This window comes from Pristiophorus japonicus, chromosome 2 (assembly GCF_044704955.1).
Source record: "Pristiophorus japonicus isolate sPriJap1 chromosome 2, sPriJap1.hap1, whole genome shotgun sequence".
NCBI lineage: Eukaryota > Metazoa > Chordata > Chondrichthyes > Pristiophoridae > Pristiophorus > Pristiophorus japonicus.
Window position 1 is genome coordinate 57,584,927 of NC_091978.1, and position 15,408 is coordinate 57,600,334.

Below are 15,408 nucleotides of genomic sequence, written 5' to 3' on the forward strand. Positions count from 1 at the left end.
TTATGAGCGCTCCCTGGATAGCGGGCATTCACTGCGAGGAAGTGCTGCGTGTGGTCCATACCAGCTGCATGTTTAGGGGGTGGTATCCCTTTCGGTTTCTAAATACCTTTGCGTTGTCGAATGGTGCTCGCAAGGCCACATGTGTGCCGTCTATGGCTCCTTGAACCCTCGGGAAGCCCACAATCCTGCCAAACCCACATGTTCACTCATTCTGGCTCATTTACATTTTGCTGAACCATGGATTCTAGAGAATCTATTTCATGACACGAGGAATGGTTCTACAAAATTACTCTCCGTCACTCTCTTCAAAAACTAACTGAGCAAGACTCCAGAATATCTGTCTAACCTTACAAACAACATTATTTGACTCGAAACTGCTTTCCACGCATGACATTCCCAGGATTTTAGCAGCTAGGAGCTGTGCAACTTCTGATTTTCTCAATCCAAACAAACCCTATAATGTTCAATATGAGCTCTTGCAGTTATTTATCCATCTTTTTTAAAGCAGTTAAGAATATTTATGTGCCAAAGCTTTACTGTGCAACCAACCACGCTACAACTCACCTGGGATGATTTAGTGCTCATCGAGGCACAAGAAGTAGACAAGTGTTTAATTGCGAACATTAATATCACACACCTTGATGTGGACATTTGTAAACTATATCTAACAAGGTTTGTGAGGCTCAGTTTATATTACAGGGCTTTCACTGGAGGGAGCTCTGCCTGTATATAAAGCTATAATAGATTAAAAATCTTAAATTTCCGTACACTGGTGCATGGCATTGGCACTTTGCAAGCAACCATGGAGCGTGTGGTTACTTCAATGAATGCTGCAGCTGGGCCCTCCCTGCAGGAATCTTTGTTACCAGTAATAGCATTCCTCAGGGAAGCTCACTTTGAGGCCAAGCACTCAGGGAAATAGAATGGATAGGAGCTTCTGTCGATCATAGATCTCCGACAGTCTGCTTTACCACAGATTAGTGGGAGTGCTGAGCTACCGTCAGATAGCAAGAGTAACGCTATGGGAAGGGAACATATTGCCATTACTCAGGATGAGAGTATATTTGAACCTTCACCATCCCTGAACCAATGCTCACCCTGGTGCCAGAAAGCCAGCTGGGCCACACTGCCCCAACAGCCATCAAGTTGCTGCCATCGGCAGCCAGGCCCCCTCAGGCCTGAGCTGTTAGAGGTCATTAACCACGAGCAGCTCAAAGCTCATCTAAGCCACAGCAAACTTCAATCTTCCATGCTGCAGCAACTGGGGAATCACCTTATAGGAACACTCGAGTAAGAGAGCATTTTAAACAGGCACTAGGCATTCACAACAAGGTGATAATTAGTATATGGCATTAAAATTAAATTATTTTTGAAATATTTATGTGCAATGAGTATTCCTGTAGTAGCTGGTGACCCTGTAATATGAGTTGACATGAATATCACTGGGTGGATGCAGTCATTTGGGCGCAGAAAGACGAAAGACTGCCATTTTCCGATTATAAATTCCTACGTCTGAACTGCCCCCGCCAGTGGCCCCCTGCCGAAAATGCGCTGCACCAAACGTGTTTCAACTGTTTTCACTGCCGCAGTAGATGTGGTGGCCTCTTGCGCGAAATTCCAATCTTTGGCTTTTTTTTCGAGCGACCGGGAAGTTGGTCATAAATGGGGGCGGGAGTGCAGCGGAGAGCGGAAATTCGGTAAGTAGAGGGGCCGAGGTGGGGAGCAGGTGAAGTGTCCGCCACTGTCACTCATCAGTGTAGCGCTGATAATGTCATTACGCTGGCCCGTCACCACATCTCTCCCCTTCACTTAAAGGGGAGAGCTGTTGAAAGCTCTGATTCTTTAAGTTGGGTCCACCAGGGAGGGTTTCAGCCGGGCCAGTGGCCGGGCACCCAAGTCAGCCAACAAAAAGAAATAAGATGGTGGCCGTGGATGTAGGTCCTCCCCTTTAATGGCAGCTGCACCGCCATTTTACAAGCACTGCAAGCACAGTGCACTGACAAAAAAAGAGCTGTCGGTGGCACCGAGCAGCGGGAGCAAGATTTTCAGCGTGGAATTTCGCGTTCGGTGGGGTGGGGGCGGCGGGGGCACATCGGCAGTGCGCGCTTTGATGACGCACTTAGGGCGGATCGGCAGCAGCGGGATATTGCAAAAGGGCAATTTTCAAAATGGAGGCCTTAAGGATGTCATGTATCCTACATGGCTACTGTTGGTACTATCACAAGGTGTGCCACCAGAGGGCACAGCAGTGGGAGACTTGTAGGTTACCTGTACAGGTGTGCCTGGCCTAGTGTAAAAGGCAGGCCACCAGGCGTGATCCTCATTCTGGAATTAAACAAATAAAGGACTAAGGTCACTACACTTTAAGTACAACACATATCGTGGAGTCATTACTAGAGCATCCAAGGACACAACAAAGGGAATAGGGCAATTTCGGCCCCTTTACCTCTATGCACCCAGTTCCAATTATTCCAGCTCTCTGACACTGATTCACCTGATGGCTACACTTTGTCTTAATTCCCTGTATGCAATGCCACAGGTGATGGGCCAATATTATAAACAATGTGCTCTACATGAATCCAGAAGCATGGAATATCACCTCGCGAAGTGACTTTGTTCACTGCATATGAGGGTGAAATGCCATAGATAAATGGCACTCATGAATGCTACTGGTGTCATTTGCTGTCAGGTCTGTTACCTTTTTTCTGGCCACAAGTGAGCCAAACTATCAGACTACTCATATACACCTGTAATGCAATTTTCACATTCCTGGCCTTCGCCTAACATTGGGGAAGTACCGTAGCTAGAATAGGGAAATTATGGTCAAGACTTTATAGCGATTGCATAAGTACAAGATTCTGAATGTGCATTTAACTTAGTCATGCTTATGATTTTTGAGCAGCTGGATATCTACAAACCCATTGCATGCACGTGTTATTGGTGTTGCTAAATCCATCCTGCCATGTAAAGGGGACACATTTGGCACAACAAGAATCAGGTTCTATTACAAAATCTGTAATATAGAACCTGAGCATAATCTTGGCTGATACCTCAGCATTACTAAGTGAGTACTGCATTGCCAGATATAGAAACATAGAAAATAGGTGCAGGAGTAGGCCATTTAGCCCTTCGAGCCTGCACCGCCATTCAATGAGTTCATGGCTGAACATGCAACTTCAGTACCTCATTCCTGCTTTCTCGCCATACCCCTTGATCCCCCTAGTAATAAGGACTACATCTAACTCCTTTTTGAATATATTTAGTGAATTGGCCTCAACAACTTTCTGTGGTAGAGAATTCCACATGTTCACCACTCTCTGGGTGAAGACGAAATGTTGTCCCATCTGCTTGCTTTAGTGTTTCAAGTGACACTTGTTTAGTTCAGAATAACTCAACAAGACTGTTGTAAGCTCAAACCATTGTGACCTTAGTCTCTTTAATATAACTCCAAAGTGAGCAGCAGCATGGTGGACTGCCTTTTCTACCTGCTTGCTCCAGGGTACACCCATAGGTCTCCCACAGGTGTGCCCCTAGTGGCAAGTCTTACACATAGTTTAGGTTCACATACATAACATCACTTCCCCCCAAAGTCTTAAGTACAAGTTATTTACAGGTTGAGGCGATGTGGCACTCTGCGCTTCCGGGTCGATCGCCCAAGTAGAATTCCTGGCATGGGTGAGTTGGTCGGATCATTGCTGCACTGCGGTGTGGCTGGTCTGATCGGACTGTCGAGCATGGTGGGTTCATCCTCGTGGTTGACAGCGAGGTCAATTGCTGGTTGGGTGTGTGTTGGTAGATCATAGATGGTAGGGTCTTCTTCAAACTGTTCTTGGTTGTCCATGAATCGCAGTTTGGTCTGATCCAGGTGCTTTCTGCACGTTTGCCCATTCACAATTTCACAACAAACACTCTATTCCCCTCCTTGGCTAAGACAGTGCCGGCAATCCTCTTGGGACAGTGACCGTAATTTAGAACAAATACCGAATCATTGACCCCAATGTCACGCGAGAACGGCGTGCGATCATGGTAAACATTATGCTGGTGCCGCCAGGTTTCTACGTGATCATTGAGATCCGGGTGGTTTTGAGTGCTCTCTTCATTAACAATTCTTCAGGGGGAACCCCGGTGAGCGAGTGGGGGCGCGTCCGGTAGCTGAGCAGGACCCTAGATAACAGAGTCTGCAAGGAGCCGTCCGTTATGCGTTTCAAGCTTTGCTTGATGGTTTGGACTGCCCGTTCCGCTTGGCCACTGGATGCGGGCTTAAATGGGGCAGACCCGACATGCTTAATGCCATTGCGGGTCATGAACTCGTTGAATTCCAAGCTGGTGAAACATGGTCCATTGTCACTGACAAGGACGTCGGGCAAACCATGGGTGGCGAACGTGGCCCTAAGGCTTTCAATGGTGACAGTGGACGTACATGATGACATTATTATACATTCAATTCATTTAAAGTAAGCGTCCACTGCTACTAGAAACATCTTTCCTAGAAAGGGGCCAGCGAAATCTACGTGGACCCCGGACCACGGCTTGGAGGGCCATGACCACAGGCTAAGGGGGGCCTCTCTGGGTGCGTTGATCAACTGTGAGCTAGTGTTGCATTGGTGTACACATGACTCTAATTCGGAGTCAATGCTGAGCCACCAGAAGTGTGACCTGGCAATAGCCTTCATCATGACTATGCCTGCGTGGGTACTGTGTAGGTCGCGTATAAACGTTTTCCTGCCTTTTTTGGGCAAGATCACATGATTCCCCCATCGGAGACAATCCGATTGGATGGACAATTCATCCTTGCGTCGGTGAAATGGCTTAATTTCATCTTGCATTTCCCCGGAGACCGCCAACCAGCTCCCATTGAGGAGGCTGCTTTTTACTAGTGATAGCACAGGGTCTTGGCTGGTCCAGGTCCTGATCTGGCGAGCCGTGACGGGTGACCTCTCGCTCTCAAAAGCATCCATTACAAGAAGCAAGTCTGCGGGTTGCGCCATTTCCACCCCGGTGGTGGGCAATGGCAGCCAACTGAGGGCGTCAGCACAGTTCTCTGTGCCTGGTCTGTGACGGATTATATAGTCATAAGCAGACAATATTAGTGCCCATCTCTGGATGCGGGACGAAGCATTTATGTTGGTACCTTTGCTTTCTGAGAGCAGTGAGGTAAGCGGTTTGTGGTCGGTTTCGAGCTCGAACTGGAGGCCAAATAGATATTCGTGCATTTTCTTAACCCCGTATACACATGCCAATGCTTCTTTCTTAACCATACTGTAAGCTTTTACAGCCTTGAATAAACTCCTGGCACATATGCAACCTGTTGCAGTTTGCCTGATACATTTGCTTGCTGTAACACACAACCGACCCCGTACGACGACGCATCGCATGCTAGTACTAAACGTTTACAAGGGTCATACAATACAAGTAACTTGTTAGAGCATCGCAGGTTTCTGGCCTTATTAAAGGCTGTCTCTTGAGATTTACCCCAAACCCAGTCATCACCCTTGCGTAGCAATGAATGCAAGGGTTCCAGCAGTGTGCTCAACCCCGGTAGAAAGTTACCAAAATAGTTGAGGAGTCCCAGGAACGAGCGCAGCTCCGTCACATTCTGTGGTCTGGGTGCATTCGTGATGGCCTCCGTCTTGGAGTCCGTGGGTCTGATGCCGTCTGCCGTGATCTTCTTTCCCAGAAATTCGACCTCTGACATACTTGGAGCGTTTCAGCCTGAGTCCCACTCTGTCCAGTCGCTTTAGAACCTCTTCCAGGTTGTGCAAGTGTTCAGTGGTGTTGCGACCAGTGATCAAGATATCGTCTTGGAACACCACTGTACATGGAACTGATTTGAGCAGACTCTTCATGTTCCTCTGGAAGATGGCCACAGCCGAGCGAATCCCAAAGGGGCATCTGTGGTACACGAACAGTCCTTTGTTTGTGTTGATGCACGTCAACTTCTTTGACGGTTCAGCCAGCTCCTGTGTCATGTAAGCAGAAGTTAGATCTAGCTTGGTGAATGACTTACCCCCTGCTAGCATTGCAAATAGGTCCTCCGCTTTGGGTAATGGGTACTGGTCCTGTAACGCGACTCGGTTGATCGTCACCTTGTAGTCCCCGCAGATTCTGCCCGTCGCATCGCTCTTTAGCACTGGCATGATTTAGCTGGTCCACTCGTTGAACTCAACTGGTGATATGATTCCCTCTCCTTGAAGTCTGTCCAGCTCGATTTTGACTTTCTCTCGCATCATATATGGGACTGCTCGGGTCTTGGGATGAACGGGCCATGCCCCAGGAACAAGATGGATCTGCACCTTGACGCCTGTGAAGTTGCCGATGCCTGGCTCAAAAAACGCCGGGAATTTGTTTAGCACCTGGCCGCACAGGGCATCATCCACTGAAGACAGTGCTTTGATGTCGTCCCAGTTCCACCGGATTTTTCCAAGCCAATTCATCGCCTGGTACAATCCATAGTGATAAATCATGTACCATTCTGTCATACGATACTTTCACTGCCGCACTGCCAATAACAGGTATGAGTTCTTTGGCGTAAGTGCGCAGTGTGAATCGGGCTCAGGTTTGGTTTCTGTGCCTGGTTACTCCACAGTTTCTCAAAGGCCTTGTGGCTCATAATCGATTGACTCACCCCCATGTCCAATTCCATGGAGACTGGAATGCTGTTAAGTTTAATTTTTAACATTATCGGAGGGCTTTTGGTGGTGAAGGTGTGTACCCCATTCACTTCCTCCTCATGCTTGGATTGAGCTGCCTCTCCTGCTCGTTCAGTGTGATCCGCGCTGGATCGGTCGTCCTCGACTGACTCTGCCACTTGGGGAGTCCGAGGTCACTTGTACATTCGCTGGAGATGCCCCATTGTTCCACAGCCCTTGCACACGGTGCTTGAATCGACATTGATGGGCTCTATGACTGTCCCCGCAGCGTCAGCATGGTGTTAATGGATTTGCATTAGCACTCCACAGTGGCCTCTGAGTCACCCTCAGCCTGGCCTCTGCGGTCGTGTGGGCCCTACTATGTACAGTTCTGCCTGCTGAAGGCATTATTTTATGCACAGTACTTGCCAATGAGCTTCGATTCTGTGAAGATATCCGTTTCGTGTTGTCGCTCGTGGATATGAAGCCTGGGCTATCTGAGCAAGGCTTCGGCAGACAACAGTTTGTGGAGGATGGCCTCATGGCCAATTCTGAGCACGGAAAGTCCCGCAACATTTCCCCCAACGATCCTGCAAATTCGCACTGTCCCGCAAGGCATCTTAGGTCGGCGACAAAACTCGTTACGTTCTGGCTCTCAGAGCGATGGTGCATGTAAAAGTGATACCTGGTCATTAAGATGCTCTCCTTCAGCTGGAGGTGTTCCTAAGCCAGTGCACACAGCTCTGTGTAAGTCTTGTCTGTTGGGTTGTCTGAGACCAGTAGATTTTTGAGGAGGCCATATACCGACGACCCACATACGGTGAGGAGAATCGCCCTGAGCTTGGTCTCCGTCTCAGCCGTGTCCAGCTCGTTTGCCATGAAGTACTGGTCGAGACGCTCAACGAAGGCTTCCCAATCATCACCCTCAACAAATCTCTCAAGAATACCAACGGCAGCCATTTCCGCATGAAAGTTCGTGATCTGTAACTCGTTGCCAGTTGTTAAGTTCAGAATAACTCCACGAGACTGTGTTGTAAGCTCAAACCGTTGTGACCTTGGTCTCTTCAATATAATTCCAAAGTGAGCAGCAGCTTGGTGGACTGCCTTTTATACCTGCTTGCTCCAGGGTACACAGGTGACCCATAGGTCTCCCACAGGTGTGCCCCCTAGTGGCAAGTCTTACACATAGATTAGGTTCACATACATAACAACACTTTTCAAAGAAAAACAGTAAGTTCTCATTGTGTCCTGGCCAACACTGCTTCCTCAGCCAATACTATAAAAAAAACAAATGAAGTGGGTATTCATCCCCCACTGCTTTCTGCGGGACCTTACTGTGCATAAATTGGTTGCTGCAGTTGCTTACAATAAAAAGTGACTGCACTTACAAATACATAATTAATTGATTGTGAAGCACTTTGAGTGTCCCGAGGACATGATAAACATGGTATAAACATGCAAAAGTTCTCTTTCTATATATAACGGGTTACAATCAGCTCTGTTACCTTTCTCTGCATCTGCTCCTGGGCATCATCAGCACTTTCCTTCAATGTTTGGTCCCTTATCTTTGAATCAAGTGCCTGCTCCTCCTCCTGCTCTTTCGCTATTCGTTTTGCCTTCAGCGCCATTGAATAGTTCAAAGTATCACGGAATTTCTTCTGTTTTTGAGCCTTCTCCCTCGCAAGTTGCTCATCTTCCAACTTTAAAAGGCGTTGCTTTTCTTTCTGTAACAAGTATACAGCATCAATTTTAGATTAGTGAGCTCTAAGATGTTCTTTGCTTCTGGATATTCTTGAGAACCTTAGGAAAAAATTAAAGACTTATGCCAAATTCCCTCAGCTGGTCTAGCAGAATTCCACTGTAACTTCAATGGATACAGCAGGTCCCAGCTTTTTTTGGAAGTCCCAGTCAGCTTTGTAAAGGGGTGGAGCCTCTGCTGTCCCATTATAAGGACAGCCATGTCAGAGGGGCCGGGGCCAGGGTCGGGGCCAGGACCAGGACCGATGCAGGGATTTCCTACGCTGGGGTTTCCTGCTTCCCTGGCCGACATAAAAGTTCAACACAAGTTTGGAGGCCAGAAGGCCTACTGAGGTGTATCAATCACGAGAAGAGGCGAAGTGGGCCCCATAGGCTAGGGAAACATAGTAGACCCTTAAAGATGCTTTAAAAAATGTTTAGGATTGTGGAAGGGGAGTGGGGAAATTAATAGGTCTTTGGGGTGGGGAACTTGAACATTAACCCTGTGAACACCAGCTGGAGGGCACCAGCAGGCACAATGCAGGCATTAATGCCAAAACTGCAACCCACACATTTTCAGGTCCATTATTTTAGAAATGACCCTTTATTTTGTAAGCTTGTTTATTCTCCTAGAATAAACCTTTTTTCCACAATTACATCTTGAAGAAACAAGTAAAATAAACTGAATTTTGCATTCTATGAAAGTTGTCTGTTTGGTCCACCACTAGATTGGTGAGCCCAAATTAGAGCCACATGTTCAACTGGTGTAAATCAGGCAGCTGGGAACAAAGATGGCCAGGAGACTCTTCTGTTGAAACTCTACCCATTTTGTACCTCAGCATATTTCTGGTGGCAGGGACCAGAGAAGCTCAAAGTGCCCACCTCAAACATATGGTGCGCTTAATTTATGTATTAATTTGGGGACAGGGACATCCTACATGTCATTTTCCACTATTCTGACATGCAGGATATCATATATAAAGTACGACCATGTGAAATGGACATTCAGGGTTGGTAAGTATGTGGAAAGCTTTGAAAAGGACTTGTATATGAATAAAGAGTCTGGCTGGATACTGTGAGCTCAAAGTAAAGTGTGACCTTAGTCTTTACAAGATGCCCTGCAGCAACACGCCACGAGTTCTTTGGCAGAACCTCCCAAGCCCGCGACCTCTACCACCAAGAAGGACAAGGGCAGCAGGCACCACCACCTCCAAGTTCCCCTCCAAGTTACACACCATCCTGACTTGGAAAAATATCGTTGTTCCTTCGTCGCTGCGTCAAAATCCTGGAACTTCCTAACAGCACTGTGGGAGTACCTTCACCACAAGGACTGTAGCAGTTCAAGGTGGCAGCTCACCACCACCTTCTCAATGGCTTAGGGATGGGCAATAAATGCTGGCCTTGCCAGTGATGCCCACATCCCAGAACGAATAAATAAAAAATTGGCTCCATCTTCTTGCAAACATACTGCAGTGTTAACCTGTGGGGATGGTATTGTGCAGTGGCACAGAAGGCAGGCTTCCACACAACCACCTCATGCAGCACGATCTCAACTTTGGCAGCCATCAAACAGGAAGTTGGATAGAGATGAAGTAGAGGCAGTAAAGGGGTTAAGCTGCTCACGGAGGGAAAAGGAAGCAGAAGAGGAAAAGCGGAAGGAAGGATGCAACTCAGACAACCCCTTTTTGGCTGGGATATCCAGGATGGAATCATTCACCTGCGGTACCAGTAACCACAACCCCAATTCCCCTTTCAACATTTGTCCCACACCTTACCTTCCCACTGTTACTGACCATCACAGCGTCATCTTGCACACAAATAAAAATCACCACAAAGGAAACTTTCCAATCCAACTTTAGCCATAAATGCTTTCAGTATGACATCAATAAATCAACTAACCACCTTTGTGCATTCCCTTAGTGGCTGTCTTGCATGTGCCTTTGCATATCCTAGTGATGTGACACAGCACTGCAGCATGGCTGTTGGAAAGCTTCTGACTTGCAGTGGGGAAGACTGCAGATGGCCTTACAGGGCGACCTCAAGGAGCTGGTGGCTGGGAGTGTGAAATCGAGTGATGGTGTTTCTTCTTCACTCTCTTCTCCCTCTTGTTGGTCAACCACTGACTGGGCAGGCTGGATTTCTTGGGTGTCTGAAATGAGGAAGACACAAGGGTGGAGTTGTGGTGAGGGGAGGGCGGGAAAGCAAGGGATGCACCATGTGCAGTTTGTACATCAGAAGATATTGTGGGGCAAGGGGGAAGTGGGATGTGAGAAGGAGGATAACGTATGAGGATACCAGCATCTTGTATTCTTTCAGCCCTGCTGCTGGCAAAAGGCTCAGCCATGCCCCCTGCCAAGAATGGCTAGCACCGTCTCCTCCAAGGGAGTGAGGTGAAGCTGGGAATGCGAGGTGGTGCCTCGTGTTTGGTAGACGTTGTTGGTAGGTGAGTGATGGCGGGGTGGGAGGCATGGTTATGCATTGAGCAGTGTGTGAGGCTCGTGATGCAGTTGGTAAGAGACAGCTTTTGAAGTTGCATTCACTGACCTTGACCACTGGTCTGAGGTCATGAATCTTCTTTGGGCACAGGAGCCATGTCCTGGGGGCTACAGTGCTGGCAGTGGCAGCCTCGACAATCTGGTCCCACATACTTCTTTCTGGAAGGCCTCCTGCCCCTCTGTGGGTAGAGGACGTCTCTTCCATTTTTAACCCCCTGCCCAAAGCTGGAATGCTGCATGCGTGGCCCTTCCCTGGCCTGTTGAGCCGTTTGTGTTAGTGCTGAAGTACTTTTACCATTTTTACGTGCAGAAGGCAGTTTAGCTTTAAGGGCTAGAGACCACCTATTTTTAAATGATTTTTATATATTTTTTTTTAAGAAGGCAGTTCCCTTTAAGGGTTCAAGACTACTTTCTAAAATGACTGCCTTGCTTTAAGAAAAGGCAGCCCAGCCTCGCTCCAGGGCTGCTACAGCCATGCTACATTGGGCCTCCTGCTGAGCACTGCGGCAGTGCATTCTTCGTTAGGCTCTGTGCTCCAATCATTCAAATCAGCAGGCAACACCAAAATAACAGCGCTGACTGCGATCTTTATACGGGCGCGAGCAAAACTCGCCCCGCGGTGGCACCGCCCGTTTTCGGTCTTTATCGGATTTCTAGGCCATAGTTCCACTCTCACCAAATGTGCTCAATGCAACAACCAAATCTGCACCTGAAGCTATGCAAATGAGCCACACTCAGACAAGTGGCTGCAAATAATGCACTTCCATTTGACTCTGTCTAAAGTTTGTCATTAACTATTCCGATTTAAACTGCAGCAATATTGGAAAATCTAGACTTTGAACTACAGTGTAAGGAAATCAGCATTTAAAATCCCAGTTTCAAGTGGCATTCACATTCAGGCTTCTCTGGGAGTCAGAGTTTTGCCAGTCTAAACTTTTTGCCGTGTAGTTGGAAGATGTTTAAAACTTCTTACGAGCAGTCTCTTCTCAGCACTGAAGTGCACCACTTTCTCACAACAGTTGTGTGATCTTCCCAATGAATTGACCAAAAATCAAGGTGCGAGGAGGCTCGTGTGGAGTATAAACACCAGCATAGACCTGTTGGGCTGAATGGTCTGTTTCTGTGCTGGAAATTCTATGCGATTCTATGTAATTATAGCATCTATAAAGGAGTTGGTTTGTGTCAATCTTCTTCCTATACTTAAAAGACTGAGTCGTGTTACTTTTTTCAAAAGGATAGAAGGAAAAACATTCCAAAAATAAAAAAGGGTAAATATAAATAAAATCGTCCATCTGGGACACAGGGTATCGAAAAATAAAAAGGATGCTCCGCCAAAGGGTCAGTAAGTTTACCAGTGAGTAGCAATGCCATACAGATCCGGAAAATCCCAGGTTCAATTCCTGATCTGCACTGAATTAGCTGACCGTAGTCAGGTGACGGTAGGTTTATCTTCACCACATTTGGGTTAGGGAGGTGAAAATTGGTCAGGGTTCCCACCTCTGATTGCTACCATGCTGAAAATGCATACATGCGGACCAGGTGATATCTCCCATAGTCAAATAGCTTGCCAAAACTCACCATCAAGGCTCACACGTGAATAATGGCTACCAAGGTGAGGTAATAAAGTTCACCCAACAACAATGGATTCGTATCCAGCAAGGAGTCGCTGGCTTAGAAATTTGTACATGAAGGCCTCCAATATGGTGGGCCTCATTATTCAGGTACAAAGAATTCCCACTTGCCCAAACCGAATTTCTAGGCCACCACCTTTAGGACAGGAGTGGAGGAGAAGAAAAGTGACAAGGGGAACAAAAAAAGTACATTGAAGAACAGTAGGTGGCAGCTCAGGTTGTTAAGCTGAGAACAGGACCAACAAAAAAGGAAAAGTACCATGCAACTCAGCCCAATCATTTTATATTCTTTTCTTACCATCAGTTGTGCCTCCTCTTGTTTCAGCCGCTTATGATCCATGCGTTTAGCGTTGACTTCTGCCATTTGCTCCTGTTGACCAGCCAGGTTTTCTTGCTGTTTCTTATTTTGCTCTCTCATTTCTTTTTCTACCCTCTCCTCTTTGGCAAGCCGGTCCTTCTCCCACAACTCACCAAAGATCTGCTCCTCTTCCTTCTGCTGATTCTGCAGCTTCTTATTGAACTCTATTTGTGCGTTCCTGTCCTTCACCAACTCCATCTCTCGCTGACGAGATAGCTTTGGCTGCAGCTCCACACACTGCTCCCTAAAATATATACAGAAATTGGTCATAGATGGAGTGGCTGGAATGCTATACTAATGCAATCTAAACTCTGATATAAATGATTTGGGTAATGTAATGTATTTGCTTCATGGGTTCTTTGCTTAAGAATTCATAGCAACACATTGCTATCAAGAACTAGTTGGTATATTAACAAAGGTTTAACAATCACACTACACATTACCAGTTCATCCATTAGGCTTGTAATTGCATATCTCATTGTGGATGACCTAGATCCAACCGACTGGGTTTTATTGAGTCTTCTGAACATCACGTGACTGGCTAAGCCACTCAATGCTACAGCTCTACAACTATTTTTGGTAGAACGTAAATTCAAATGCAAGGGCACTAGAATCAACAAATTAGCAATTTAAACTTTAAAGAAAATTTAAATCAATTAAAATTTAGTTGCCAGGGTGATGATGCACTCCAATCCCTCCGGTGCCCTCCACGAGCATACCATGAACACCACGTGCTCCATCTCCAGGGACAACGTGGTATGAACATAACCGCAAAAGAGAGGCAGGCAGTCGGACTGAATGGCCCCCTCGACCGCCCGCTGCCTGGCCCCCTTGGCCATGCCTAGGAGCAGTCGTACGAGGAGGCCTTCCGACCTGCCCGCTCCCCTCCGCACAGGGTGCCCAAAGATCAGGAGTGTGGGACTAAAGTGCAACCAGAATTTGAGGAGTAGCCCCTTCAAATATTGGAAGAGGGGCTGAAACCTCGCACATTCAATAAAAACGGACTCTTCCAGACCGCAGAAATTGCAGGCGGCCTGGGAGCCCGTGAACCGACTTAAAAACTTATTGCACGGGACTGCTACGTGCAACTTACCCTCCAGGCCAAGTCCACAATAAATAGAAGAACGACTCCCATGTATTGGGGACCCCCGCCTCCTCCGGACGGCAAGATGGTGCATCATGGCGTGTCCGGAAGGCAGACGAGGATGGCAGCATGGAGTGTGTGCAAGAGCAACCTGTACAGAAATCCCCTCCGCGCAGAACTGCAAGGCAGGGAGGGGATTTCCCCGAGGAGGCTCAAGTTGTGAGGCGCGGTTCCCGAGGGAGGTTTCGGGGCTTGGCGCCGATGAGGATTTCCGTCCGGATGGGGGTCAGTTCGGACGGGATCTACCTATGTGCTTTGTTTTTAGTGACTCAATGGCATTGGCCGCGTGCCGGACATCGGCCCAGTTTAGGCGCCATGGCAGCACCTCTGGTGCCATCCAGCCAGCTCCTCCGCCATCGAGCAGGTCCCTGACCCTGGTCACCTCACCAGCCACAGCCCTCTTGTCCGCTTGCCACCTAAAACAGTGATCGTGGAGGTATGGATTCCTGAGCAGCGGCTCCCGAAGGACAGCCGCAACTCCAAATGGGGGAGAGCTGCACTTGGTGGCGACTGTTCCGGACCCTGATGAGTTCCTGGTAAAAGACAGGTAGCCCCCACGTGGCGGTCCTGACGCCTCCCAGGCTCACAAACAGGAACTGCGTTTCATAATTGAGGCAGTACTGCTGATGGAAAAAATACGTCGCCAGCGCACACCATCTAGGAGGGGGCTCGACGTACAGGTATCGCTGCAGGATGTGAAGACGGAAAGTCGCAGCCTGGGTGTTGACGCACACCAGCACCTGACTGCCCTCCCGAAGCAGGAGACTCAGAACCGCAGCAGAGACCCAGTACTTTCTGTTGTTCCAGAGGAAGTCGACCAGGTTCTTCTGTATCTTGGCGACAAACGCGGGGGGAGGGGGGACGGCGGTCAAAGTGACCAGCCGGTATCACAGCATAGCGGCCACCAGCTGATTTATGACTAGCGCTTGACCATTGTAGGACAGCACTCGGAGCAGTCCTGTCCAGCACCCTTGGCGAGCAGCGACCTTAGCCTCCAGCTCTTGCCAGATCGCCGGCCAGGCTTCCTCATCAGGGCTAAGGTAGACTCCCAGATAAAGGAGATGGGTCATGCTCCAGGCAAAAGGTCAACAGCTTTACAACTCTTTTGTAGAAAACAAAATTGAACACTTAAATCAAGTGCCCCCTGATCTGGGGGACACTCCAACTCTTATCAAGGCACTTTTTTTTTTTGTGTTTTGTGTTTTTTTTTTGTTTTTTTGGAGGCACTAAAATCATACATTATGCAAGTGCCCCGAAAAGGGGAGGGGGACACTAAAACCGGCAATAAAACTAATTAAACTTTGAAACATATAAAATCAAATTGAAATTTGGTTGCCGGGGGTGATGATGCACTCCAGTCCCTCCGGCACCCACCTCTTGCGGAAGGCTGCGAGCGTACCGGTGGACACCGCGT

General features: G+C 47.9%; 1 protein-coding gene across 1 annotated transcript in view; it reads right to left on the bottom strand.

Moving 5' to 3' along the window:
* Positions 1-15,408, bottom strand: part of cfap53 (cilia and flagella associated protein 53) — a 138,609-nt gene that overhangs the window by 86,378 nt on the left and 36,823 nt on the right. Inside the window, exons 4-5 of the mRNA XM_070867496.1 lie at positions 12,791-13,094; positions 8,135-8,353 (exon numbers count right to left, since the gene is read on the bottom strand). Coding sequence (XP_070723597.1) covers positions 8,135-8,353; positions 12,791-13,094 — 523 coding nt within the window. The remainder of the gene's footprint in view (positions 1-8,134; positions 8,354-12,790; positions 13,095-15,408) is intronic.